The sequence below is a fragment of the Prionailurus bengalensis genome, chromosome E1 (assembly GCF_016509475.1).
Source record: "Prionailurus bengalensis isolate Pbe53 chromosome E1, Fcat_Pben_1.1_paternal_pri, whole genome shotgun sequence".
NCBI lineage: Eukaryota > Metazoa > Chordata > Mammalia > Carnivora > Felidae > Prionailurus > Prionailurus bengalensis.
The window spans coordinates 6,654,604-6,671,362 of NC_057347.1; the positions used below are offsets into that span (position 1 = coordinate 6,654,604).

Below are 16,759 nucleotides of genomic sequence, written 5' to 3' on the forward strand. Positions count from 1 at the left end.
GTTTCTCCACCCCCCTCTGCAGTCCAAGTCCTTGAGCGACAGTAAGAACCGCCACAAAAAGCCCAAGGACCCCAAGCCCAAGGTGAAGAAGCTCAAATATCACCAGTACATCCCCCCAGACCAGAAGGCCGAGAAGTCGCCTCCGCCCATGGACTCGGCCTACGCCCGGCTGCTCCAGCAGCAACAGCTGTTTCTACAGCTCCAAATCCTCAGCCAGCAGGAACAGCACCGGCTCAGCTACCCTGGGATGCACCAAGCTCAGCTCAAGTAAGTCGGGAGAGCCTGGCGGGGGGTGGCGGCGATGGGCGGAGGTCAGCTGGCGAGGGCTTGTGCGTGTCTGAGGCACCTGCCGGGCCGGCACCGGGATGCCCCGTGAGTCCCGGATTGTACCGGGTCCTCGTCAGGTAGGTGTAGAATGGGACTCCGTGGAGAACCCGTGCCCACGTCTTCAGGAACCTGAGGCTGGGAGGAAGCAAAGAAATCAGTGCCCCGGTGAAGGGAACCGGGACCAGAGAAGGGATTAGCACTCTCAGACTGAATGGTGAAACAGAGGGGAGAAACCATGTGAGAATGGTTCTGTTTTGCTTTTTAATAATTGATTTTTTTTTACGCTTATCCATTTATTTTTGAGAAAGAGAGAGCAGAGGAGGGGCAGAGAGGAAAGAGAGAGAGAGAGAGAGAGAGAGAGAGAGAGAGAGAGAGAGAGGATCCCAAGCAGGCTCCACGCTGTCAGCGCAGAGCCCGACATGGGGCTCGAACTGACGATCACGAGATCGTGACCTGAGCCAAAACCGAGAGTCGACGCTTAAGAGACTGAGCCACCCAGGTGCCCCCATAAGAACGGTTGGTTGAATTCACTCAGCCCTTATGCTTTAGGAAGCAACAGCGCTGAGCGACTCAGTAACAGCCCCAGAAGATTGACTCCTGGACCCTGATGGGGGCGTGTGACCTCACTGTGGGTCACCGTTTAAATGGGCATCCCTTTCAACTCTACAGGTGGGACATAGGTTCCCTCACCTGTCTCTGTTCAGCGTCCGATCAGGTTGGCAATGATGCTGAGTGCTGAATACAGTCATGCTCTACAAGGCATGATGGTGCCCCCACGGGACAGTGCACCTGCTCAACCATAGGTGGACACGTCCTCTCCCCTCGGCCAAAGTCTCTACCACTCCCTCCTGTCTCCCCAGAACTCAGCTGGAGCTCACTTGCCACGTGTCATGGAGCCTGTACTCTTGTCTTCCTCACCCAGCCTCTTCTGCCGATTTATTAGTTGCCCGATCCTTGCCGGCAATTAGCTTGTGACCTGATCTCAATGCAAGTTGCCCAATCAGGGTTCTGGCCACCCAGTTCCAATGTGCTGGGGAGGCTTTCCCCACATCGCCAAGCTCCGACCGTTCCACTCAATTCTGGCACTGTCTACCTAAACATGGCATCAGATCCCACAGGTTAAGGGCTCAGTTCTACAAGACTTCCCAGCCTCCTCCCCCCGCTTCAGATACCAATTGCAAGTCTAGAAGTTGTGACCTGGGCTTCTGGTTGACCCGGCGATAGCTCAGAGGCTTCCATGACTTCCTCCTTGGGTTCGATTCATTTGTTGGAGTGGCTCACAGAAATCAGAGAAACAGCTTATTTACTAGATCATTGGCTTATTGTAAAAGGATAGAACTCAGAAGCAGCCAGAATGAAGAGATGCCCAAGGCAAGGGATGTGGGAAAGGGTGAAGAACTTCCTTCCCCCCTCCACTCCCCCTCGTTCTCCACGTGTTCGCCAACGTGGATGCTCTCTGAACGCCATTCTTTTAGGTTTTATAGAGTCTTCATTACAGGCATGACTGATTAAATCATTGGCCATTGGTGAATGGCTTGACCTCGAGCCCCCATCTTGTCTCCTCAGAGTTCCGGGGGTGGGACCAAAATTCCAACCACAAATCGTAGGGTTGGTTCTCAGGCAGTCGGCCCCCACCCTTCGGTGACCCAGGGGCTTTCACAAAGTCGCCTCCTTAACATAACAAGTGGCACCTTTGGGGCTCTTCTCACTTAGAAATTCTAAGGATTTTAGGAGCTCTGTGCCCGAAAGAGGGTAGAGGGCCAAATAGGTAATTTCTTATTGTACATCACAGTATCACACCCCCATATGTGTATCTGGCCATGTTTTAAGGGCCCTTTTTTGTTGTTTGCTTTTCAGGGAACCAAACGAACAGATGGTCAGAAATCCAAACTCCACTTCAGCACCACTGAGCAATACCCCTTTGTCTCCTGTCAAAAACAGCTTTTCTGGACAAACTGGTGTCTCTTCTCTCAAACCAGGCCCCCTCCCATCAAACCTAGATGATCTGAAGGTAGAGGATTTGGTGTGATTTTTTTCTTTTCTTTTTTCTTTTCTTTTCTCTCTCTCTCTCTCTCTTTCTCTTTCTTTTTTTCTCTTTCTTTCTTTTTCTCTCTTTTTCTTTCTCCCTCTCTCAACAAATACAACAGATTTTTTTAAGCTTTTATTATTAATCTCTGCACCAAGCGTGGGGTTCAAACTCACAACCCTGAGATCAAGAGTCTCATGTTTCACCGACTGAGCCAGCCAGGCACCCCAACAAATACATCAGTAGATTTTTAACACCATTTTTACCAACTGATTTCTTGAGTCAACTAGTGAAAGGGAGAATGTATGGGGAGACTTAAGTAAGTGACAGAATTTTATTTTATTTTTAAAATGTATTTATGTATTTTGAAAGAGAGACAGAGAGTATGAGTGGAAGAGGGGCAGAGAGAGAGAGGGAGAGAGAGAATCCCAAGCAGGGTCCACGCTGTCAGGACAGAGCCGGACGCAGGGCTCAACTCATGAAGCGTGAGACAATGACCTGTGCAACCTCAGGCTACTTTCCTAATTTCTCTACATCTTAGATTGCTTATTTGCACAAATGAGTTATTGTGAGAACCCAGTGGAATCCTATATACATGACAGAGCTTAGCACAGAGAATAGCTGTAAGACTGATGTGACCTTCCAGAATGCTCTTAGAGCTTCGCACGGAGAGGAACTGTAAGGATTGACGTGAGCTTCCCGAATGCTCTAAGCCAGTGGTCAATTCCATGATGAACTTTTACAGCCTCTGGTGAAATGAAAAAAGTAAGAATCACGTAAAGGGCTTTTCATAAATCTAAGTGTGTTCAACACACCTGATTGATCTTTATTCCAAGTATTTATTTCCTCCCGATGTTTTCAATGCTGAAGATCCTTTCTCTTAGGGAGCAGTGACAGTAGTGGATGGAAGGTAGGTGTTTCTTTGTATTAAGCAGGGGTATTGTTAAATAAGAATATTAGTCTTAGTTGACAAGGTGAAATGTTGGTAACCCTATGTCCACTGCATAATTGAAAACAATGTACGGTTCTGTGAAATCCCCAAATCTGAGAACCTCTGCCCTGAAATATCACAGCAACTTGTTAAGTGCTGTGTGTGTGAGAGAGAAAGCCATTTGCTCCGGATCACAGACCTCACGGAGGTCACAGAGGATCAGATGACCTTGGGCTTTGAGTTGAACCTGGCGCGTTTCAGAGCAGTGCTCAGAACGGGCATATTCATATATATTCAGCCATCCGGTGTTAGCAAAAGAACTAAAGAAGGTGGTTGAAGTGCCTTCGATTCCTGTAATGTGTGAGCACACCTTCTCCCCCCAGTGCCTCACTCCATTTTCTGTGGTTACACCTGTTCGCCTGGTTTCTGCCCCTGTGTTACTCTCTACCCTCCCCCAAGGACCTTATCAGTTTTCCCCGAAACATCAGATTCCTATAGGTCCCCAGGGCCTTCACCATACCAGTCTTTCTCAGTCCCTGTTTGTCTCCCTCATCCCCATTCTCAGCCTTTGGTCATTATCTGCTCTGGGGGAAAGGTAGGGTTGGGATTATTTCGAATGAAAGAAAATTAATTCTATGGCTGCCAAGGGCCAACACCAGTCACTTGATATCGACCGCTCCTCTGTCTCTTCCACTTGGAATAAAGAATGGTTAGGTTTCACTGAGATTGTTTTAATTTTGCATCCATAAACCTGGAGGAGGATGCCAAGCTTGTGACAATGCCCCTCCCCCCCCCCCCCCACCGAGCAGTGGGTCACCCACCCTGCACTCCCCACATCATAAATCCATGGAGGTAAAAGTATGTTCTGTCACCTAGAAACAATATACTCAATGCAGTAAGCCAGACACAAAGGGACAACTTTTCTATGAGTCTGCTTTATAGCAGGTGCCTGGGGAAGACAAATTCATAGCGACAGAAAGTCCAATGGCGACTACCAGGGGCTGGGGAGAGGGGTATGCGGAGTTGGTGTCTAACAGATACATAGGTTCTGTTTGCGATGAGGAAAAAGTTCTGGAGCTAGACAGTGGTGATATTTGCACAACAGCATGAGTGTACCGACCCCAACTGAACTTCATACTTAAAGGTGATTAAATGGTAAAAATGTATGCTGTACATCTTTAACCACAATAAAAATGATTTTTCTTAAAAGTGGTCTACCTTAGGGGCGCCTGGGTGGCTCCGTCGGTTGAGCGTCCGACTTCGGCTCAGGTCATGATCTCGCGGTAGGTGAACTTGAGCCCCGCGTCGGGCTCTGTGCTGACAGCTCAGAGCCTGGAGTCTGCTCTGGATTCTGGTTCCCTCTCTCTCTGCCCCTCCCCAGCTCACACTCCGTTCTCTCTGTCTCTCAAAAATGAATAAACGTTTAAAAGAAATTAAAAAAAAAAAAAAGTAGTTTACCTTAGGATGGGAGCTTGGGTCAGGTAGATCTGGAGTTGGCTTGGCCCGGACAAAGCACAGTCCAGATGTGATGTGCCATCTGGCAGAGTCCCCCAGAGATGGCTTCCTCCATGTGCACGTGCTCAGAACGATTGGCTGGTTAGAGTTATAGTAATTAGCACGGGTACGAGGAAATGATGACTGTAGCAGCTACCATTTTTTTTTTTTTGGCGTAAACTATCAGTCGGCCATCCTATATAGATTTGCTTCCACTTTCCACCGTGCAAGATACGTTTTAAATGTGAACATACCAATCAGGACCTCAGAGAAGCTGAATGAATAATGCATCACTCCTCCTCCTAGATAGTGTTGATATTTATGTGTCGTGAGTGCTATACGGTGGTTTTCTGTATAAGAGAAAGATATTGTTGATAAACCTAATACCGAACCTGATAGCACAGGTGAGAATGGTGGGAGAAATACACGCGTTCCATCAGAACATAGGGGGACGTGCGAATCTTTTATCTTCGTGAATTTTCTCCCTCGCCTGTGGAAGCCATCCCAATCCCATGTGGTCATTGGACGGCTTTGCCTTGTGCTTCCAGAGCCCACAGGCTGAATGCTATGCAAGTTAACCAGCTTGTAGATGATGAAACTGGGGGGCTGACCTTAAGTGAGTGACGTTTTTGTCTTTTTAGTGTTATTTTATCTTAAATTCCAGTATAGTTAACACACAGCGTTAGTATCAGTTGCGGGTGTACAATATAGTGACTCAGCAGTTCTGTACATCACCCAGCGCTCATCACGACAGGCGCACTCCTAAATCCCCATCACCCGTTTCCCCCCCCCCGCCGCCTCCCCGCTGGGAACCATCAGTGTGTTCTCTGTAGTTAAGAATCTGTGTCTTCGTTTGTATCTCTCTCTCTGTCTCTCTTTTTTTGCCTTTGTTCTTGTTTGTTTCTTTCTAATGCCACATATGAGTGAAATCAAATGGTATTTGTCTTTCTCTGATGGACTTACTTCACTTAGCATAGTACTCTCTGGCTCCATCCACGTCGTTGCAAACGGCACAGTTTCATTCTTTTTTACAGCTGAATAATATTCCACTGTATATATATATATACACACCACCTCTTCTTTATCCATTCATCTATCGTTGGACACTTGGGCCGCTTCCATAATTTGTCTATTGTGAATAATGCTGCTATAAACATAGGGGCACATATATCCCTTTGAACTGGTATTTTTGTGTTTTTTGAATAAATACTCAGTGCGATTACTGGATCATAGGATGGTTCTGTTTTTAATTGAGCAATTTCAGAGGTTTTGCTATTGTCATTTGAGATGAGGGGAGGGACAGACAGAGAAACCTTAATTGACTTGACGACTGGGTGTGTGGGGAGAGGTGCCACCTGGGAGTGTGACACTAGGGGCAGAAATTGGGAGGGCAGAATGGGGATCTGATCTGAAGGGATGTTGGCAAGTGCATTCAGTTGGGGGAAACTGAGTCACGAGTACCACCAGGACAAGCGAGGGGAAATGTCTAGCCAGTTTCCACGCAGTTAGAAACACACTGCCATAGTTCAGCTCAACTGTGCTGTCGGGCTAGGCACAGAAATTTTGGAATCTAAACATTAACACAAGTGGGGGGCACCTGCGAGGCTCAGTCAGTTAAGCATCTGACTTCAGCTCGGGTCATGATCTCATGGTTCGTGAGTTTGAGCCCTGCGTCGGGCTCTGTGCTGACAGCTCAGAGCCTGGAGGCTGCTTCGGATTCTGTGTCTCCCTCTCTCTCTGCCCCTCCCCTGCTCATGCTCTCTCTCTCTCTCTCCCTCTCTCTCGCTCACTCTTGCTCTCACTCTCTCAAAAATAAATACACATTAAAAAAAATTTTGGAATTGTTTGCATAGCGGGTCAGTTCGAAATACAGGACTGACTGAAAGGGAGAGCAAATGGAAAGAGTGGAAGGGAAGGAAGGAGAAGAGGAATAAAGGAAGCAGGTGATGTAATCATATCTTGGAAAAGGAAGAAGTAAGAGGAACTAATAAAGGTGACCCTTAAAACAGGCAATCAGAAAGATAAGGTAACGAAGGTGGATGTTCTCCCAAAATATTCACATTTTGCAGAATAGGAATAAAAGGGGAAAATCATTGAGAAAAGAGTTTGACTTCTCATTAAAAAGTTATACATGGGGGCGCCTGTGTGGCTCAGTCAGTTAAGCGTCTGACTCTTGGTTTTGGCTCAGGTCATGATCTCATGGTTTGTGGGATCGAGCCCCGCGTCGGGCTCTGTGCTGATGGTGTGGAGCCTGCTTGGGATTTTCTCTCTTCCTCTGCCCTTCCCGTGCTCGCTCTCTCTCTCTCTCAAAATAGTTATACCTTCAAAAAAGAGTTATACATGGTAACATCACAGTATGTGCATTTTTTTTTTTGCATCTTATTTCTAACAAACTGGAGAGCCAGAGAGCATGGGAGACAGACAGGGAGAGAGAGAGAAATGGGAAATTTAAAAACTGGGAAAATATGAACGATTTTAAGAAATAATTGTTCGTGCGTTTTAGTTCTCATAATGGTCTTTTATCTGTGTGTTTTTTGTAATGTACTTATTTTCTAGAGAAAGATATCAAAATATTTACAGATTAAATTATATGATTTGCTTCAACGTAATTCAGGAAATGTGGAAATGGTTTGGGGATTAACTGAACCCAGACTGAACATGAATTGATCATTGTTGAAGCTGGTTGATGGGTACATGTGGCTCATTATAATTTAAAATTTTATCAACTTTTGTGGATATTCGAAATTTTTCATACTACATGGTTGAAAGAGTTATCAGGGAATAAAAGACCTGTGAATGTAGGAGAGAGGTGTGTACAAACCTTTGTCCCAACCAAGCCCACCCAGCCTAATATTCTGAAACATAAAGTAAACTGAACCCAACAAGTATTCATGTTATTTCAGAATATGAGCTGCATTATTTAATGATGTAGTCTAAAATATTCAGTGCCAGAACAGAGCCTAAAAATAAATGTAGAACTCGTTAATTTTAAGGAACTCGAAGTTAAAACAATAATGGGTTGCCATTTCGCACTTTTTCAAACCACCAAAGCTAAAAGAAAATGATAAAACCATACCAGAGAGAGGAAGAGGAGAAGGTATATTTTTTGCCTGTGGTAGTGTGAGTTGTGGCGATCCTTTTAAAATAGCTTTTAAATGATTGTAAGGTGGTAATATATTTACTACTGAAGCGTGACAATGTATGGAAAAGTAAAGAGCATTTTAATTTTTTTTTTCAACGTTTATTTATTTTTGGGACAGAGAGAGACAGAGGATGAACAGGGGAGGGGCAGAGAGAGAGGGAGACACAGAATCGGAAACAGGCTCCAGGCTCCGAGCCATCAGCCCAGAGCCCGACGCGGGGCTCGAACTCCCGGACCGCGAGATCGTGACCTGGCTGAAGTCGGACGCTTAACCGACTGCGCCACCCGGGCGCCCCAGTAAAGAGCATTTTAAAAGATAATTGAGGGTGCCTGGGTGGCTTTGGCTCAGGTCATGATCTCATAGTTCGTGAGTTCGAGCCCCACTTTGGGTGAGCTCAAGCCCTGCTTCCAGTGAGCTCTGCTTTTCTCTCTCTCTCCCTGTCCCTTCCTCCCTCCCTCTTCCTCCTCCCTGTCTCTTTCCCCCTCACTCCCTTGTGCCCTCTCTCTCCCCTCCCAAAAAGATCATTGATTCACAGCATTGCAGATCATATTTCCTTATAGACTTCAAATGCATATGCACATGTTTTGTATTCAAAGTTACTGTTGTCAAGTAATTCTGTAAAAGCATGAATTTCTGGCATGGTTTTTTTGTGTAACGTACCATGAGCCTTTTTCATAACTTTCAATATTCAACTAACATTTTAATTTTGATTTAATTTTTTTTTTAATTTTTTTTTTCAACGTTTATTTATTTTTGGGACAGAGAGAGACAGAGCATGAACGGGGGAGGGGCAGAGAGAGAGGGAGACACAGAATCGGAAACAGGCTCCAGGCTCTGAGCCATCAGCCCAGAGCCTGACGCGGGGCTCGAGCCACACGGACCGCGAGATCGTGACCTGAGCTGAAGTCGGACGCTCAACCGACTGAGCCACCCAGGCGCCCCTCATTTTTATTTTTAATAGCAGCACTTAACTTGCTTCCAAATTTTTTCTATTAAAAATGTAATTTGCACATACATTTATTAATTTATCTATCTCCCCAGGCTAAATACCTGGGAGTGGAATTCGTGAACCAAAACCTGTGAATATTTCTTGGGGCGGCTGAGTGGCTCAGTCAGTTGAGCGTCCCACTTCAGCCCGGGTCATGATCTCGCGGTCTGTGAGTTCGAGCCCCACCTCGGGCTCTGTGCAGGCAGCTCTGAGCCTGGAGCCTGCTTCACATTCTGTGTCTCCCTCTCTCTCTGTGTCTGTCTGTCTCAAAGGTGAATAAACATTAAAAAAAAAAAAACCCACAACATATCAACATTAAAGTTCTTGCCAAAGAATTCATGTTGTGAGATGTCTGTACTGAATGTGCCAGAAAATTGGAGGAGGAGCCAAGATGGCAGAACAGCATGGAAGGTTTTTGCGTGTCTCACATCCATGAACTACAGCCGGACCAACACTAAACCATCCCGAATGTGTGTACCAATCTACCGCCAGAAGCAGTGCGCTAAGGCAGCATTTACCAAACATCAATGTGCACACTGAGTCACCTGGGGCTCTGGATAAAATATAGGTCCTGATTCAGTAGGTTATGGGGAGGGGACCTGAGCCTCTGCATTTCTAGCATGTTCCCAGATGCTGTTGGTGCTGCTGGTCCAAGGACCACATTGGAAGAGCAAGGTGTTTTAAGAGCTTTCTTTGAAAACGTTTTTATTTGAGGGGTGCCTGGGTGGCTCAGTCAGTTAAGCATCAGACTCCTGATTTCGGCTCAGGTCATGATCTTGCGGTTCATGAGTTCGAGCCCCGCGTCGGGCTCTGTGCTGACAGCTCAGAGCCTGGAGCCTGCTTCGGGATCTGTGTCTCCCTCTCTCTCTGCCCCTCCCCCACTCATGTTTTCTCTCTCTCTCTTTCTCTCTCTCTTTCTCCGTCAAAAATAAATAAACATTGGGGCGCCTGGGTGGCGCAGTCGGTTAAGCGTCCGACTTCAGCCAGGTCATGATCTCACGGTCTGTGAGTTCGAGCCCCGCGTCGGGCTCTGAGCTGGCTCAGAGCCTGGAGCCTGTTTCCGATTCTGTGTCTCCCTCTCTCTCTGCCCTTCGCCCGTTCATGCTCTGTCTCTCTCTGCCCCAAAAATAAATAAACGTTGAAAAAAAAATTTTTAAATAAATAAACATTAAATTTTTTTTTAAATGTATCTTTTGTTTGTGAAGCATTGGAGTATGTCCATGACCCATTTTGGGGTGTTGGTTTATTTGTGGGGGGTTATTAAGCACATTTGGTGCATTGAGCTTTACTGACATTTTATTATTTGCCCTGCAATTTTTTTTGTCTGAGATTGCTATCTGCGTTTGCATTTTCTTTTTGGTGTTTTTGACTGATAGGAGTTTTTGCTTGTTTGTTTGTTTTAATTTGAAAGCATGAGCAGAGGAGAGGGGCAGAGAGAGAGAGAGAGAGAGAGAGAGAAAGAGAAAGAATCTTAAGCAGGCTCCACACTCAACACAGAGCCCAACACGGAGCTCGATCCCACAACCCTGGGTTCATGACCTGAGCTGAAATCAAGAGTGGGGCGCTCAACTGACCCAGCCACCCAGGCGCCCTGGAGTTTTTAATTTTTGCTGTCAGTATTTTTATGATCACTTTCTTGGCTTTCAGGCTCAAAAGATCTTTCCCTACAAAATATCAGAAGAGTATTTCCCTTCCCTATATAGTCTTCTAGCTGTTTTATGGCATTAACATTTAGATATTTAATGTTTCCTGTTTTAATTACAAAAGTAATATCTTATGTGAAATATTTAGGGGCTAGAGATAAGGAGAACCACTGTTAACATTTTGAGCTATCGTTAGCCATATATTTTCATCTGCAAGCATAGTTTTGTTTTTTTTTTAATTTTTTTTCAACGTTTATTTATTTTTGGGACAGAGAGAGACAGAGCATGAACGGGGGAGGGGCAGAGAGAGAGGGAGACACAGAATCGGAAACAGGCTCCAGGCTCCGAGCCATCAGCCCAGAGCCTGACGCGGGGCTCGAACTCCCGGACCGCGAGATCGTAACCTGGCTGAAGTCGGACGCTTAACCGACTGCGCCACCCGGGCGCCCCTGCAAGCATAATTTAAACACACACACACGCACACACACACACACAAAGGCACCTCGGTGGCTCAGTTGGTTAAGCGTCCAACTTCAGCTCAGGTCATGATCACACCATTTGTGGGTTCAAGCCCTGCGTCGGGCTCTGTGCTGACAGCTCAGATCCTGGAGCCTGCTTCGGATTCTGTGTCTCCCTCTCTTTCTGCCCCTAGCCCACTCACACTCTGTCTGTCTGTCTCTCTCTCTCATCCAGCAATTCACACTGTTTTTCACTTAATAATATACCATAAACAATTATTCATTATTGTATGTCAACAGATACATATAGCATCAGTCTTAAGGGATTTAGACATTCCATCATTTGTAGGCACCGTCATTAATTTAGTTCCTGTATTTTTAGGTATCTGTAGTTTATAATTTGTGAACATTATAAAAAATGCAAGGATGAAATAATTAGATGTGAATCCACATAATAATAATAGCAAACGCTTACACCACAGTTACCATTTGCGAGACACTATTCCAAGCACTTTACAAATTTTCAGCCAGTTAAGCCTCACAAAACCACATAAGGTGTGATTCTCTCCATTTTATAGAAAGGGAACCAAGGCACGGAGTGATCACTGAGCTGGTAAGAGGCAAGGTCAGGATTTGAATCTATGTGCTTTTCCCCGTACATACTATCTGTCTCAGTATATCCAGCCAGTTACTAAAATTAGGACAAAAGTGTTCATGTAGAACCATGGATCTCAAAAACTGGTCCAGGGACCAGTGATATCAGCATCCCCTGGGAACCCGTTAAAAATGCACATTCTCGGGGTGCCTGGGTGGCTCAGCTGGTTAAGTGTCCAACTTCAGCTCAGGTCATGATCTCGCAGTTTGTGAGTTCGAGCCCCACGTCTGGCTCTGTGCTGACAGCTCGGAGCCTGGAGCCTGCTTCGGATTCTGTGTCTCCCTCTCTCTCCGCCCCTCCCCTGTTCACGCTCTGTCTCTCAATAATAAATAAATGTTAAAAAAAAATTTTTTTAAATGCACATTCTTGGGGCACCCGTGTGGCTCAGCCAGTTAGGCTTCTGACTCTTGATCTCAGCTCAGGTCTTGATCTCAGGGTCATGAGTCCCAGCCCCGAAATGGGTCCCTCACTGGGAGTGGAGCCTACTTAAAAAAAAAAAAATGCAGGGGCGCCTGAGGGTGGGTTAGTTGGTTAAGCATCAGACTCTTGACTTGACTCATGATCTCACAGCTGGTGAGTTCCAGCCCCCATTGGACTCAGTGCTAGCAGTTGGGAGCCTGCTTGGGATTCTGTCTCTCTTTCCTTCTCTCTCTGCCCCCCCCCACCTCAAAATAAATAACTTAAAAATATAAAAGTAAAAAGTAATTAATTAAAAAAATACACATTCTCAGGCCTTCACCCCCACCCCAGCGCCACTGAAGCAGAAACTCAAGGCCGGGGCCGGGGTGTCTGTGCTGTAGTCTGAGGACCAGTGGTTCGGGCACGTGCTCGGGTTGGAGCACTAGGGACAGAGAGAGCCTGGTAGAGAGAGTGCACTCACCTAGGAGCAGAAGACCAGGAGTCCCCACCTGCTTTGGGATGATGGGTTGCCGGCTGATGGCCAAACCCAGGCAGAGATCAGTTTTCTCATCTACAAAATGGGGACAAGGACCAGGCTGGGGCTTGGAGGCTAATAGAGTAGGTGACCCCTATGGTTCATGTGAGCTCTGCATTTCGAGCATTCTGGAATGCTAATTTAAAGCTAATGTGAGGCGCCTGGGTGGCTCAGTCGGTTGGGCGTCCGACTTCGGCTCAGGTCACGATCTCGCGGTCCGTGAGTTTGAGCCCCACATCGGGCTCTGGGCTGACAGCTCGGAGCCTGGAGCCTGATTCTGATTCTGTGTCTCCCTCTCTCTCTGCCCCTCCCCTGCTCATGCTCTGTCTCTCTCTGTCTCAAAAATAAATAAACGTTAAAAAAAATAAAAAAATAAAAATAAAAAATAAAGCTAATGTAATAAGGGGCGCCTGGGTGGCTCCGAAGGTTAAGCCTCTGACTTCGGCTCAGCTCACGATCTCACCGTTCGTGAGTTCCAGCCCTGCATCGGGCTCTGTGCTGATGGCTCAGAGCCTGCAGCCTGCTTCGGATTCTGTGTCTCCCTCTCTCTCCGCCTCCCCCGCTCGCATTCTGTCTCTGTCTCTCTTGAAAATAAATAAAACGTTAAAAAAAATTTTCAAAACAAAACCTAATGTAATAAGAACTTAAAAATAAATAAGTCACTGTCCCTCAACAGCTCACTCACCACGCCCTGGTCTCCCTGCAGGTGTCCGAGTTGAGACAGCAGCTTCGCCTCCGGGGCCTGCCGGTGTCTGGGACCAAGACGGCGCTCATGGACCGGCTGCGGCCCTTCCAGGACTGTTCGGGGACCCCCGTGCCCAGCTTCGGTGACATCACGACGGTCACCTTCCCCGTGACGCCCAGCGGCGCGCTGCCCGGCTACCAGCCCTCCCCGCCCGCCAGCGCCTTACCCAACGGCTTGTACCACTTCGGCAGCACCAGCTCAAGCCCCCCAATCTCGCCCGCCTCCTCCGACCTGTCGGCCGCGGGGTCCCTGCCGGACACCTTCAACGACGCGTCCCCGTCCCTCTGCCTGCACCCGTCCCCGGCCCCCGCGTGCGCCGAGGAGAGCCCACTGGGCGGCCTGGGCGCGGGCCCCCCGGCCCCCGAGCTGGACGCGCCGGACTCGGAGAAGGACAAGATGCTGGTGGAGAAGCAGAAGGTGATCAACGAGCTCACCTGGAAGCTACAGCAGGAGCAGCGGCACGTAGAGCAGTTGCGAATGCAGCTGCAAAAGCAGAAGAGGGGCCTCGGGCCCGAGAGGCCGCCCCCCTTCCTGGCCGTGCCGGTCAAGCAGGAGGACGCCGTCCCCAGCTGTCCGTTTGCGCCCCAGCCGAGACCCGGGAAGAGACCGGGCCCTGCTCCCTGCGCCTCCGAGGCCCCGGGCCGCCCCGACGCCCTCCCCTCCACGTTTCTCAGCCCCCAGTGCTCCCCTCAGCACTCCCCGCTGGGGGCCGTCCAAAGCCCCCAGCACATCAGCTTGCCCCCGTCCCCCAACAGCCATTACTTCCTTCCCTCTTCGTCGGGGGGCACGCAAGGAGAGGGTCACAGGGTCTCCTCACCTGTGGGCAGCCAGGCATGCGCGGCACAGGTAAGAACGCCTGGGCCCGGTGCACCCAGCTTTCTGGAAGTGGGGTGTGGCTTGGCAAGGCTAAAAAGCTGACTTTGCAAGTTTCGGTGGGAAGGGTTGACCAAAAGCAACTTCTGGACTCTGCCACCGTCCCCAAGCCTTCAGGGTGGACCGGACTCCCTTCTCTGAAACGGAGGTTGGCAAAATTGCCTTCCAGAGGGCTAGGTAACGAGTGTTTTGGCTTCTCTGGGCCATGTCGGTCTCAACGGGACCCTTGTGGCGTGAACTCAGACATCTGCAAGTGAGTGCATGTGGCTGTGTTCCAATAAAACTTTATTCACAAACGCAGGTGGTGGGCCAGATTGCCACAACCCCCGTTGTCAGGATTCCTCGGCATAGAGCCTTAGCGGGGGCCAAATCAATTCATCGAGAGAGCCAAAGGCGGGGGAGCTACCAGACCTTACTATTCGTTGCACGCATTGGCTTGCATAGGGCAAATAGTTACTGACCACCTAGCAGGTTGCAGCCCCTGTTCTGGTCTGTCTCTGGTCTGAACTAGCCAAACAAAAATCCCTGCTCTCGTGGGAAGACAGACAGTAAATGAAATAAACAGGTAAACTACACAACATAGTAGAAGAGGATGCATCAGGTGGAGAAAAAGGAGGCTGGGATGGTGGGACATTTGCAGATTTGCAACTTTAAGTCAAAGGTGCAGGACCATTCGAGCAAATCTTTGAAGGAGGTAAGGGAGAAAGCCTTGTGACTATTTGGGGTGAAGGTGTTCCAGGCAAAGGAAAAACAGCAAGCCTAAGGGCCGTGAGGTGGGGGAGTGCGCGGAATGTTCAAGAATCGGAAGGAAGGCCCGTGTGGCCAAAGCTGGATGAGACGCAGTTGTAGACACAGCTTACGGGAGGAAATAGTTCAAAGACTAGACCAAGGCGATCATCAGAGACTTTCCTTGTCCGTGAAGCTAACGAATTACAGGGGAAGTCTACCGAAGTCTACCTGAGAAAGAAACTTACATCATCAAAAGTTCTGAAATCGGTGAGAAAGGAAACAGGAAGAAGACTCACGTTGGTGACCAGTGTTAACAAGCATGCGTCTGAGTAATCTCGTTAATTTTCACCATGACCTCATGCGCTCTAATTCCTTTTCCTTTCTTTGCCACGGTTTACAAAGCACTCTTTGAGGATATGAACAGTTACACGATATTACATGGTAAAAAGATAAAGAACAATATAGAATAACATGCCTGATCTGGGTTTATCGCAGTTAAATGCTGCACAAAGCACTGGGGAAGGCAGGGGGAAGCGGGTTAGTCACGAAGGGCTAGAAAGGTCCAGCAAGGTTTTGCAAAGGGGTTGGACTCAATGAGAAGTGTAGACTTAAAAAAGGAAACTTGGGGGCGCCTGGGTGGCTCAGTCGGTTAAGCGTCCAACTTTGGCTCAGGTCACGATCTCACACGGTCTGTGGGTTCGAGCCCTGCATTGCGCTCTGTGCTGACAGCTCAGAGCCTGAAGCTTGCTTTGGATTCTGTGTCTCTCTCTTTCTCTGCCACTCACGCTCTGTCTCTCTCTTTCTCAAAAAATCATTTTTGAGAATGAATACCTTTAAAAAATTTTTTAAACGAAAAAGGAAAGTTGGGAAAAGAACATTCCATGTAGGAAAAGGTAGGGAGGTACCATGCACAGGGCACACAGAGGGAAGTCCGTGGCAGTTACTGGAATACAGGCTTTTGAAAGAAATAGTACCTGACCTGGCTTCGGGTGGAGACCCTACACGGTGGATGCAGGGGAGGCATGGAAAGTTTTTGAGCAGGAGGTGATGTGCACAAAGCCAGATTTGAGACATCGATCGTGGGATTAAGGGAGGTTTGAAAAGCTAAAACACCAGGGCAGGGACCAGGAGTCTCAGCAAATGCTGTCCAGTATGCTGCTGGTGACCAATGAACTCATTGCTTCTTCCTTTCAGAACTCAGGGGCACATGAGGGCCATCCTCCAAGCTTCTCTCCCCAGCCTTCCAGCCTCCACCCCCCTTTCTCTGGAACCCAAGCAGACAGCAATCATGGCGCTGGGGGCAATCCTTGTCCCAAAAGCCCAGGTGTCCAGCAAAAGGTAGGCACCTGGACAAAGGTCTAAACTTTGCCTCTTCCCTCTTCTGTGGCCTCGTCCTCCAAATGATGAGGCTCAAAGGCAGAAATAAATGGGGTGGCTCAGTGAGTTAAGCATCTAACTCTTCATTTCTGCTCAGGTCATGGTCTCATGACTGTGAGATAGAACCCAGGCTCTGTAAGGTCGGGCTCCACACTGGGCATGGGGCCTGGGATTCTCTCTCTCTCTTTTCCCTTCTCCCTACTTGTGTGTTTTCTCTCTCTCTCTCTCTCTCCCAATTAAAAAAAATTTAAATATCTAAAAAAATTGGGGTAGGGGTGCCTGGTTGACTCCATTGTTAAGCCTCCAACTTCGGCTCAGGTCATGATCTCACAGTTTGTCAGTTCAAGCCCCATATTGGGCTCTCTGCTGTCTGCATGGAGCCTGCTTCAGATCCTCTGTCCCCCTCTCTCTCTGCCCCTCCCTGCCACATGCTTTC

General features: G+C 48.0%; 1 protein-coding gene across 3 annotated transcripts in view; it reads left to right on the forward strand.

Annotated features, from left to right (window-relative positions):
• The window catches only part of MYOCD (myocardin), a 109,612-nt gene that overhangs the window by 83,977 nt on the left and 8,876 nt on the right, over window positions 1-16,759 (forward strand). For all 3 annotated transcript variants that reach the window (XM_043583151.1, XM_043583152.1, XM_043583153.1), the window contains 4 exons: window positions 23-267; window positions 2,185-2,338; window positions 13,306-14,190; window positions 16,141-16,284. In XM_043583151.1, coding sequence (XP_043439086.1) covers window positions 23-267; window positions 2,185-2,338; window positions 13,306-14,190; window positions 16,141-16,284 — 1,428 coding nt within the window. The remainder of the gene's footprint in view (window positions 1-22; window positions 268-2,184; window positions 2,339-13,305; window positions 14,191-16,140; window positions 16,285-16,759) is intronic.